The sequence below is a fragment of the Aotus nancymaae genome, unplaced genomic scaffold (genome assembly GCF_030222135.1).
Source record: "Aotus nancymaae isolate 86718 unplaced genomic scaffold, 86718_ANA_hifiasm-v0.15.2.pri h1tg000030l, whole genome shotgun sequence".
In the NCBI taxonomy this organism is placed as follows: Eukaryota; Metazoa; Chordata; class Mammalia; order Primates; family Aotidae; genus Aotus; species Aotus nancymaae.
In genome coordinates, this window is record NW_026988443.1 from 26,399,209 (window position 1) to 26,411,723 (window position 12,515).

Consider the following 12,515-nt stretch of genomic DNA (forward strand, 5'->3'; position numbering starts at 1 on the left):
TTATTTTTTTATTTGTCTCATTTCCTCTACCCTTGTACTTGAGGACACAGTCTTGGTCTTTGCAGTGCACATAGTCTGACAAGAAATTATTTTTGGAGTTCAAATTTATTTACAAGTTAAAGTTACACAAAAAATTACATTTTGTATAGATATGTATATAATAAATGATCTCAAAAATAGCTCCTGGTAACTCTGGGATATATTTATCCAAACTTATGGATCTTAATCTCTGTATGGCACTTAGTACAGTTCCTTTAACACAGCAAGTACTCAATAAAAAAAAACTTTGTGTAAACCAATGAGGTCTGGGAAAAATATATTTGGATATGCAATAAAAATAAACATGTCCAATATCGACCATAACAGGTTACGAATCCAAAGGAAATAACATGGTGGTGGTTTTTGCAAACTGATAACCTGTAAGTCAAAACCAGCCAAACTGTTTTGCTTGGACGGCTGGGGTGGAAATGGAGGGTTGTTTACAATTTTAATTTGAAAGTCTTTTCTCTGGGCAAATATACTCTAATTTGCCACAGGCCCTACTACTTCCTATTATCTTACACTAATCTGACTTACACATTGATGCTATCTATAAGTCATAAGATGGGAGTTCTGAAAGGTGACAGATAACTGCTACTATTCATTTCTGCTTTTTAAGTCTTGGGTACTGTTATGGGTTTGAGTCCCCCTAAAACTCTTATGTTAAAGTTTTAATCCCTAGCAGAAAATAACCTTATTTGGAGATAAGGTGTTTCAAGAGGTAATTAAGCTAAAATGAAGTCTTTAACATGGGCCTGAATCTAGTAGGGCTGGTGTCCTTACATGAAAAAAAAATTTGGATACAGATGTGCACACACATGGACAAAAGACCACATGAAGACAAAGAGATGAGACAGCCACGTATGTGCCAAGGACAGAGACCTCAGAAAGAAACCATCCCTGCTGACACCTTGATTTTGAACTTCTAGCCTCCAGAATTGGGAGAAAGTAACTTTCTGTAAGCCACCTAGTCTGTGATATTTTGTTTGCTCTAGCAAAAAATACTTTCAACTATATTTAACATTAATATTGGCGTTTTTACATCAAAACTTATTTGTTCAAGTCTGTCTCCCAGGTACATGGTGAACACAATTCTGAGTAGTTTAGGATCTCAATGATCAAGTTATATGTAAGATATATTCATAAATAAGAAACATAAGGAATACAACAAAAAATGCCAAATAAAGGCTATATTTACAATTCTATAGGCACTCAGGAGGGAGTGAGGTGACTATGGACTAGGTCACAAAAGATTAACAATTTGAGCTGGGTCTTAAAAGCGTAAGTAGGATTCAGCCAAGTTGACGGGAGAGAACTTCAAGGAGAGAATAGTGTACAGTGGCAAATACGTGTCTACTACTGGAGTATTTTTTTTTCTCCTTTTAAGTACCTCTAATTTACGTTGAAGTTTCTTTTCTGTGCTTTCTAAACTCTAAGATCACTATATATTTTTAAATGAATGACCAAAGTCCTTACAAAACTTATTTTTTTCTCGTCAGAAAAATAACAGTTCGACTGACTTTGTTCAGTACAATACTGACATCCAAAGGATACTAGGGTTCATCTGAAGGCCTCTTGGGCTTCTGCTGAGTTGGCTTGATTTTCGAATGCTCTATGTAGGCAGTAAGCAGCTCATGGAACATTCTCTTTTGAAACCCTGGGCATTTTTTGATCTCTTGCCCATTTATCAAATCTCATCACATTAAATGGCTCCACAATGCAGGTGGCCTGTGTTTTCTTAAGTGCCTGGTCTTCTTAAGAATGTATTACTCAGTTCATTAATGTTTCATACCTAAGTATTCTGTGTATTTAATTTTTTATTTAATGAAATTTCTAACCTTCAGGCTGAGGAATTATTCAGAATGTTTTATCCAAGCTGCTGGAAAAGTGCTCATTAGCAGGGAGTTTCGAAGATGGAATTTTAAGAAAGAGGTTGGCAGGATCCCAAACACATATAGATCTAAGCTTTCATAAACGTTTCCCTGCCTTAACTATAAAGGAAGAAATTGTTCTTGATAAGCAGGTAAGTTTTGTTTTAGTTTTTACATTTTGGTGACAATAATTTAATAATAATTTCTATGGTCTGATAAAATATCTTCGTTTAAAGAGTTATCTGCAGAAAGCTATATTTCACCAATGTTTACTTTCTTGGACAAATGAGATCGTCTTGTGTGAGACTATCATCACCAAATGAGAAACAACTGGAACCAAAGCAGCCGTATTTACCATTTGGTTTAACATTTTTTAGATTAAAATAATGCTCCCAACCAAAGGAGTCTCAGCTGAATTAGTTTGATTCTTGGAATTGACTGGGCTCAAATCACCTGCTCATTCTTACCACATGCCTTCAGATTTATGGGCGATTAAGAATTTAGCTTGGAGAACCTATGAGAGTGTTACAGAAAATAAAATAATTTAAGGTCTTTGTGCATTAACTGGTTCAGAGGAAATTTGGGGGGGTCAGAAAGAACCAGGACGTTAAATTTCATTATAAAATCAAATTGCATTCAGTGGTTAAAGACTACAACACGTGTGCAGTGTAGTTAAAAAAAACCTCACACAATAAGAGATTACTGAATGTTTAAAGATCCAAAATTTCAACTTTTTCTGGTTAAGTACAGGTATGTCGTGTAACGAAGTTGACAGAGGGTTTCCGTTACCCCTGTGTGAGGAGGAGGCGCTACCACACGCTTACCTTAGGGAAATAACGTGCACTTTACAACCGTTCAGGTAAGTCTTTGGGTGAGAGAGAAGAATAAAGGACACAGCCGGTGGAGTGACTCTGGAACAGTCCCGTGGCTGCTCCCGAAGAAACGACCGCAGCCCCAAATCTCCTAGTCCCTCTAGCAGGGAGGGTTTTCCCGCGGCGTCTCGCCTTCCAGCCGGAAGCCACCTCAAGCCTCCCGCCCGGAAGCCGTCGCCGTGGCAACTCGGAATCGTCCCACCCCCTTTTCTTAGCAACGCCCATCACCTTTGACGTCTGAGATCAGCCGGGCTTCGATTGGCTCCTCTGTCCTTCACTCTGGGAGACTTTCAAGTCCGCGAGTCTCTGAAGCTCGTATTTGAATTTGTGGCGTTTGGTGTTCGCGAGTTGCCGAATGCAGCTGAGCGTCTTAATGGAACCAGGGATCTCAGGGGTGAGCCACCGCGAGGGGAGAGCGACAAAAAGGGCGTCCGGAGCTGGAGGGGCGCCGAGTTAGGCCACCTCCAGGTGGGGGACTTCATGCGGGCTGCTTCGCTCCCCTGAGGCAGGCTCTGCGTCTGTTCGCGTCCTCGTAGCCTCTAGGTTTTTCCCCTCACGTCCTTTTCTGACCGTCTCAGAGACGCCTCGCCCACCCCCGTTCTGTTGGCCCTGATAGAAGGCTCCTCTTAACGCTACCTTCCGTCTTTTACAAACTGTCTCTCAGCTTCCTTTTCTCTCCGACGTGCTTAACCTCCCCCGAGTATAATTCACTCCCCACAGTTGGCTTTCGTAATTGCATCCTCGTCTTCATCACTAAAACTATCAGACACGGTGTGTTTGCACTTGACAATGTGGAAAAATGGCTTTCGCGCAACCTGGTGAGCGTCCCACTCCTCACAAATCGAATCCAAAACGTTCCTTATCTAGAAAAGATGCTGTTATCCTACTCTTTCAGACCGGGAATATCGTGATGGTCACGTGGAAAGCAGCAAGTTGCAGCGCTTTATATAGCGCTACAAAAGTAAGCTGTTGATGCATTCACATCAGAAACGTTGTTTTAATTTTTGGTCGGACTCTCTTGATCCATACGTTTCATTTTGGGTTTATGGATACTGTTCGGACTTTGAAACGAATAATGCCAAAAGTTACATTGGAGAACAAACTCAGGATTGATCCGAAGCACAAAAGTAACCACTGATTGAAACCTTATTTTCATTAACCTTTAACTTCTTTGTCTAATGATACTTCTGCCACCACAGTGGATTTATTTTCCATTGAGATTTATGAACATTTTAGGAGTTTACAGTCTAAATAAACAGCTTTCCCTACATCTCCTGTACATGACCATGAAAATTATTAACTTTCCAATTTGATAATCCAGTATGAGCTTCTGTGTGCTCAGCCTCTAGAACAGGTTCTTTTCGGGGTAACAGGGTATCATAGTCCCGTTTAAGAATCAGAGGAAAACCTTGGAGCATTTCTCCAGAATATGTCACTACATACAAAATTTTGTATTAGTTTTAGGGAGTTTTATTTTATTTTAGTAGAGAGAAGATCTCACTCTGTTGCCCAGACTGATCTCCAATGTCTAGGTTCAAACGATCCTCCCATCTCAGCCTCCCAAAGTGTTAGGATTACAAGCGTGAGCCGCTGAGCCCAGCCCAGTTATAGGGAGTTTTAGATTCTATTTTGAAATGTGGATATCAGTAGGAACCCAGTCCAGTTCTAGACGTTTCTTATATAATAATATATATGTTATACATATATACACATATTTATATATGTATATATAATACAGAATATGTATATTATATATATAATATATGTTAATATATTACATATATACATGTATAATATTTACACATATATTACATATATAATTTTTTTTAAGTAGAAATAAGCAGCAAACAGTGTTTTACTTCTATGGAATGACTGTCATCTAACTTCTGAGTTTTAAGATTTGTAGTTCTGAGGGACGTGGAATGAGAAGGCTGAAACTTCTACATGAGCACTGATTTAAGGATATTAGAAAAGTCATTTCTGAGTGTGGTGGTCCCTGCCTGTAATCTCACCCAACACTTTGGGAGGCTGAGGCAGGAGGATTGCTTCAGCTCAGGAGTTCAAGACCATAGTGGAACCCCATCTCTACAAAACTTTTAAAAATCAGCCAACTGTGGTGGTGCTCGCCTTGGTCCCAGCTACTCAAGAGGCTGAGATGGGAGGATCACTTGGGCCAGGGAGATCCAGGCTGCAGTGACCAACGATGGTGCCTATCTCCAAAACAGACAAACAAAAGATAAAGACATAAAGGTAGTAAGGTAGTGTAAGAGCACAAGGCCATACCAAAAACTAAATCAATATGAAGAGTGAAAATAGTTTGTGTGCCTTAGTTTTTTGGATGTTTTATATTAAAATAATTTTTATGGTGACATTCTACCAGCATATACCTGAATATAATCTCATACATCCTCTTCCTAACCATCTCAGACATTATTTTCACGTGAGAATATTAGCTCACCTGAAATTTACTTTTGTATATGATGTGAGGAATGGCTTTAACTAAATTTTTTTTTCATTGTTTGAATGCCATTTTGGGGAGATTAGTTTTCAGTTTTGCTTTATCGTGATTGTCTGGTTTTAGAATTAGGGTAATAGTGTTTGGCATGTTTAAATGGTCTGAGACGTGTTGTATTCTTCACGTCTTGAAAAAGTTTGTATAATATTGGCATTTCTTTGTTAACTGCTTGATAGAATACATTCTTCAAGGGCTGATATTTTGTTTTGTAGGAAGTTTTAATGAAATTAAGAAGAGTAAATTCTATTTGCCTACATCTTTACCATTTCTGTCACTACTTCTTGTTGTAGATCTATATTTTCATAATTTTCCTTCAGTTTGAATAACTTCCTGTATTTAATATTGCTTGCAGGTAAAAGATTGTATCAGTGTTTGTTTTTTAGAAAATGTTTTTATTTAACTTTCAATTTTGAAAGATTTATTTTTAAACTGGATGTATAATTCTAGGTTGACTTTTTTTTTTTAGCACTTTAATATTCTATTGTCCTCTGGCTGTGGTTTTTAGTTAGATATTTGGTGTCATTCTTACCTTTGTTCTTCTGTGTATAATTTCTCCCCAACCCCATCCCACCCTACCCCCACTTTTAAAAAAACAAAATCAGCTGTATGTAGGCATAATTTACATATGGTAAAGACCCTTTTACAGAATATTGTTCTATGAGTTTTGACAAATGTAATAAATTGTGAACGACTATGACAATCATTTTTAGTATATCTGTAAGTCTGTAAAGTTCTCTCATGCCCCGTTATTATTGATTTTCTGTCCTCATCATTGGCCCCTAGCAACCCCTGATCTGATATCTACTGCTATAGGTTTGTGTTTGGAGGCCTCATGTTAGTGGAATCACATAGTATGAGCTGGTTGTGTCTGGCTTCTTTCACTTGATATAATACTTTCAAGATTCATCCGTGTTCTTGCATGTATCAGTAATTTGTTCTTTTTATGTGTGAGTAGTATTCCATTATATGTATTACCACAGTTTGTTTATCCATTCAACAGTTAATGGACTTTGGGTTGTTTCCAGGTTTTGGCTGTTAGGAATAAAGCTGCTGTAAATATTTAGCTCCAGGGATCCTCTGCTTTGGCCTTCTAAATTGCTGGGATTACAGGCATGAGGCACCATGTCCAGCCTCAGTTCTACATTTATGTTGCTACTCTTGTAAGTGAAAAACCTTTTCTTTGATGGTTTATACCTTTAGTGGGAGAAATCATCTACTGTCATTTTGCTTTGTCCTGCAAATATTCTTATAAAGTTATTTAAAATATTCCAAAAATAAAAATAACTTCTATATACCTATCATACAGTTTCATAAAATACTACCAATATAGTTGAAATGTACTATGAACCATGTCTCTACAAAAAATTTTAAAAATCAGCCAGGTGCAGTGGCTCATGTCTGTGGTCCCAGTTGCAGTGAGCTATAATGGCCGCACTGCACTCCAGCCTGGGCGACAGAGTAAGACCCTTTCGCAATCTGTTCTGCCACAGTAACAGAAGAAGAAAGAAGAAAAAGAAAAAATGTAGAACTGAGGACAGACAAGAACCAACTGAGAAAAGGATGTTAGGGGAGGACTGATTTGCATACATGAAGTCATAATCATGTAACTTCTTTTAAAGAAGTTGTGGTTTCCTTTGGGAATATTACACCAAGCAAAAATATAAAGTATGATGACCTGGAAGCAATTTCACTAATGCATATTTTGCAAAGTGTTATTACTCTCAGAAGTCAAATCAATGACTTCTAGGAGATTTTTGAACGATATAAAATAGTCTCCAAGGGAGGAAACAGTAAGGATGTGGAGTGTGAGGAAAAACCTTAAGGAGATCGTTCTTACATGACATGGCTCAGTTTTAAGGTAATCACCTAGTCAGAAGGTCCCCTGAGAAACAGATTACATAGCTGAAACAAGGAGGTACTTGAATGATTTCTAGTTCATAAAAAATGTTATTGATATCAGACTCCATTCCAGTATCAAGGAATTATGAAGCTTTGATCCCTGTCCTCAAGGAGGACAGAAATTTATTCTAACTATACCATCAAGCCTGTTTTCTGGAAAGACAAACTTCTGTGTAGGGGGCTTTATAGGAGCTGCGAGTTCAGGAGTCTAGGATCATTTAAAAAGCATTACCCAGGGATTTCCAAAATCCCAGACCTACAGAACTTGGGCAGGGATTATAAGAACTTTTAATAGCTTCTTCAATTTTTTTTTTTTTGAGATGGAGTCTCACAGTGTCACTCGGGCTGGAGTGCAATGGCACGTCTCAGCTTAACGGCAACCTCTGCCTCTCGGGTTCAAATGATTCTCCTGCCTCAGCCTCCCAGATAGCTGGGATTACAGGCGCCCGCCACCATGCTGGGCTAATTTTTGGTATTTTTAGTAGAGACGGGGTTTCACTATGTTGTCCAGGCTGGTCTCTAACAACTGACATTGTGATCCGCCCACCTTGGCCTCCCAAAGTACTGAGATCACAGGCGTGAGCCACTGCAACTAGCCAATAGCTTTTTATTTAAAGACATTCTTTCTTTTGAGTTGAATTGTGTCCCTCAAAAAGATATATTCAAGTCCTAACCCCTGGTATTTGTGAATGTGACCCTAATTCACTGACTGGTTTCTTTATAAGAGAAGAGGCTAGTCACAGTGGCTCACACTTGTAATCCCTGCACTTTGGGAAGTTGAGGCTGGAGGATTGCTTGAGCTCAGGAGTTTGAGATCAGCCTGGGCAACATAGCAGGATGTCATCTCTCCTAAAAAAAATTAACAAAAAAATAGCCAGGTGTCCCAGCTACTCTGGAGGCTGAGGTGGGAGGGTAGCTTGAGCCCAGGAGTTTGAGGATGCAGTGAGTTGTGATTGTGCCACCACTGTACTCCAGCCTGGGCAACAGAGTATAAAACCCTGTCTCAAAAAAAAAAAAAAAGAAAGAAAGAAAGAAAGAAAAGAAAATCCAAAGAAGAGGGAGATTTGCATACAGAGATCTATAGACACACAGAGGGAAGGAGCTCTTGTGATGACCCAGGGAGAAATGGCAGTTATGCAGCTGCAAGCCAAGGAACACCAAGAACTTCCTGCAACCACCAGAAGCTAGGAAAAGGGTAGGAAAGACTCTTTCCCAGACACATCAGTGGGAGTCCCAGACACATCAGTGGGAGCCCCGGACACATCAGAGGGAGCATGGCTATGCTGAAATCAATCTGACCCTGATTTCAGGCTTCTGCTGAAATCAATCTGCACCTTGGTTTCAGACCTCTAGTCTCCAGAACCCTGAAAATAAGTTTCTGTTTCAAACCACCTATTTTGTTGCAATTTGTTCCTACAGCCCCAGGAAACATACCTTCTTCACTAGGCACTACCTAGTTCCCTATAGCAATTAGTAATAAAACACTTAAAATGAAAATGACTACTAGGCTTGCTTAGTGGGGCGTCAAGAGCAAAATACAATTCTGGGGATGTGTGTCCCTATTCTGCAGTCATTCCTCAAGAAATAGAAGTACCAAGAGAAGTTGGTGACAGCTTTGGGGAAGAAAGGACTAAGACTTTTTTTTTTTTAAAGCTGTACAACATGATTTTTGAAAAATTATTTTTTATTGAAGTAAAATACCCGTACATAATTTACCACCTTTACCATTTTTAAGTGTCCACCTCAGTGGTAATGAATACATATATATTCTCTTTTTCCTATTCATTTGCCCCTCCCTCCTCCCCTTCCTGGCCTCTGGTAACCACCAATCTACTCTATTTTCATGAGATTCACTTTTCAAGTTCCCATATATGAGTGAGAATGTGATATATTTGTCTTTCCATGTTTTGCTTATTGCACATAACGTAATGTTACATAACATAATGTTACATGTTGCTGCAAATGACAGAATTTCATTCTTTTTGCTGCCTGAATAATACTGCGTTGTGTATATATATCACTTTTTCTTTATCCATTCATCCACTGATGGACAGTTAGGTTGATCCCATATCTCGGCTATTGTGAATAGTCCTGCAGTAAACATGAAAGTGCATATATCTCTGATATATTGATTTCCTTTCTTTTGGATGTATACCCAGTAGAGAAATTGCTAAATCGTATGGTAATTCTACCATACTTTTTTGAGCAAGCTCCATACTGTTTTCCATAATGACTATGCTAATTTATGTTCCTACCAACAGTGTGTGAGGTTTCCCCTTTCTCTACATCCTTGCCAGCATCTGTTATTGTCTGCCTAAGACCTGTTTCTCTGATAGAGTAGAGCCAGCCTATGGCAGACATACTCTGTAAGAGTTTCCTTTGTTACTGTGTGTGATCCTGAAGTACCCATGCCTTAGACTGGCTCATGCCAAGCATTTGACCTTAATCTCAAAAGCAGTTACCAATGCTAAAACATACTCCCAAAAGTAACGATCATTGCTGGGCAAAGATAATACATAGGAATAATAGCAACAGCTAACATTTATTGGGAACTTACTGTTACCTCATTTGATTATTTTTCCATACTCTGTGCTGGGTACTATTGTCTCCCTTTTAGAGATGAGGAACTGAGGTTGCTAGAAATTTGACTTATCTATCCCCCAAGACCCCACCTCAAAATTTAACACCTAAAAAAAAAAATTCACCCTGTCTCAAGAGAATAAGGAAAACAAGAGGTCAGACATTAAATAGTACTGATTGACAACCATATGAGATTCTGGACTTAGACCTGTTAGATAATGGAAGTCAATGTAGATATTTTAATTACATGTTCTGAAGTTGAACTTATGCAACAAGTATCTTGTAGCTGCTATAGAAATAAAAATATGATTTCTCAATTATCATTCTATGAAGATAATAACTCATTTACTACATTTTACTAGTTTTGTTCTCACTTGAAAAATGGATTAGAGGCCGGGTGTGGTGGCTCACACCTGTAATCCCAGTACTTTGGGAGGCCAAGGCAGGGGGAACACTTGAGGTCAGGAGTTAGAGACCAGCCTGGCCAACATGGTAAAATGCTGTCCCTACCATAAATACAAAAATTAGCTGGGCATGGTAGGGTATGCCTGTACTCCCAGCTACTCAGAAGGCTGAGGCAAGAGAATTGCTTGAACCTGGGAGGCAGAGATTGCAGTGAGCTGAGATCACTCCACTGCACTCCAACCTGGGAGACAGAGCAAGACTCCATCTCAAAAAAAAAAAAAGTGGATTAGAGATAATTTTTTTAACTTCAAAAGTATATCCTTGCAGGGCATGGTGGCTCACACCTGTAATTCCAGCACTTTGAGAGGCCGAGGTGGGCAGATCATGAGGTCAGGAGTTCAGGACCAGCCGGGCCAACATTGTGAAACCCCATCTAGACTAAAAATAAAAAAATTAGCCAGGCATGGTGGTGGGTGCCTATAATCCCAGCTACTCAAGACACCGAGGCAGGAGAATCACTTGAATCTGAGAGGCGGAGGTTGCAGTGAGCTGAGGTCACACCACTGCACTCCAGCCTGCACTCTCTCTCAAAAAAAAAAAAGAAAGAAAAAGAAAAGAAAAAAAAGTATATCCTCAAATGTCCTAAACCCACAGCTTTATTTTTTCAGGAAATAAAGGTAAGGTTTCTTGTTCCAAGAGTTGAGGTCTTGAGGTCATTAAGAGTCCAATGGTTAGAAATGACACCCTGCAGTTAGACCTCTTAACAGAATTACTAATACATTTGTATTTATATCTACCCTCTCACTATTTGTCTCATGTCTCATTATAAAAAAATTAGTTTCATTTCTCACCTTCATGTATTCCTGATTTATCAAATTCAAATACTACTACACATTCCTGTCATTCCTGTCACTTCAAAAATAATGTACAGACCTGGCTGGGCGTGGTGACTGACTCCTGTAATCCCAGAACTTTAAGAGGCCAAGGCAGGTGGATCACCTGAGGTCAGGAGTTCAAGACCAGCTTGACCAACATGGTGAAACCCCATCTCTACTAAAAATACAAAATTAGCCAGGCGTGGTGGCATGAGCCTGCAATCCCAGCTACTTGGGAGGCAGAGGCACAGGACTCTGCTCAAACCCGGGAAGTGGAGGTTGCAGTGAGCCAAGATTGTGCCACTGCACTCCATCCTGGGTGACAGAGCAAGACTCCAGCTCAAAAAAAAAAAATGTACAGACCTTAAAATATTTTATGTTCATTTATTCATACTCATTTTTTGCTACTGTGCATTTTAATTCTCTGGCTATTTTCAGTGCCTTAAGACAGTAATATTGTTTTTTACAGTCAATAATTGCTTATATTTACCCTTTTTGTGGCTCTTCATTCCTTCTTGTGTCTTCTAGCTTCCCTTGGTGGGATTATTTCCCTTCTTCCCGAATAATGCTCTTTAATATTTATTTTAATGTGGATTTGTTGATGACAAATTCTTACTTTTTTATATCTGAAGAAAACTCTCTATTTCACTGTCATTGATGAAGGGTATTTTTGCCATTTATGGATTGGCATATCCCTTTAAGGATGTAATTCCATTGTCATTTGGCTTCTATCATTTCTGTTGAGAAGTTAGCTCTAAGACTTACTTTTGTCTGATAAAATGATAAAGAGAACTTGCCTCCTTTTCTCCTTTGAAAGTTTTCCCTTTGTCTTTGATTTTTCAGTAATTTTAATGATAGGCCTGGACATATTTTTTTTTTTCTGATTATATATACATTGTTTATTCTCTACTGAGTTGAATCCATGACTTTTTATCTTTTACCAGCTTTGTAAACTTATTGGTCATTATCTTTTTAGATATAGCTTCTTTTCCTCTTCTCACTCTTTACCCTAGTAAGTTCCCTTTTCCCATCTTCAGTCATTTTCTATCCCTTGTCCTTCAACCCTAGGCAATTGCTAGTGTGCTTTTTGATTTTATAGATTAATTATGACTTTTCTCTAATGTCATGTAAATGAAATTAAACAGCGTGTACTATTTTGTATCTAGCTTTTTTCATACTATTATGTTTTTGATATTTAATTTTTTGTGTGTATCAGTATTATAATATTTCTTTATGTATACCTAGATCTATCTGTAGATTACAGTTTGTTTATGCATTTTATTATTTGACATTTGGGTCATTTCCAGTTTGAAGCAATTATCGCTAAAGCTGTTATGAACATTTTTTACAATCTTTGGGTAAATACTTAGGAGATGTAATTGCTGAATCATACAATCATTTTATGTTCAACTTTATAAGAAACTGCCAAACTGCTTCCCAAAGTAGTTGTATTATTTTA

General features: G+C 38.4%; 1 protein-coding gene and 1 long non-coding RNA gene across 3 annotated transcripts in view; one reads left to right on the forward strand and one right to left on the reverse strand.

Moving 5' to 3' along the window:
* Positions 1–2,888, reverse strand: part of LOC110568641 (uncharacterized) — a 150,390-nt gene extending 147,502 nt beyond the window's left edge. The window contains exon 1 of the long non-coding RNA XR_002478881.2: positions 2,735–2,888. This is a non-coding gene — a long non-coding RNA (uncharacterized LOC110568641). The remainder of the gene's footprint in view (positions 1–2,734) is intronic.
* A 201-nt stretch (positions 2,889–3,089) lies between these two features.
* Positions 3,090–12,515, forward strand: part of LOC135277261 (uncharacterized) — a 268,690-nt gene continuing 259,264 nt past the window's right edge. For both annotated transcript variants that reach the window (XR_010344879.1, XM_064383249.1), the window contains exon 1: positions 3,090–3,176. Coding sequence is in view for 1 of the 2 variants with exons in the window: in XM_064383249.1 (XP_064239319.1) it covers positions 3,138–3,176 (39 nt within the window). In the remaining variant the exon portion in view is untranslated. The remainder of the gene's footprint in view (positions 3,177–12,515) is intronic.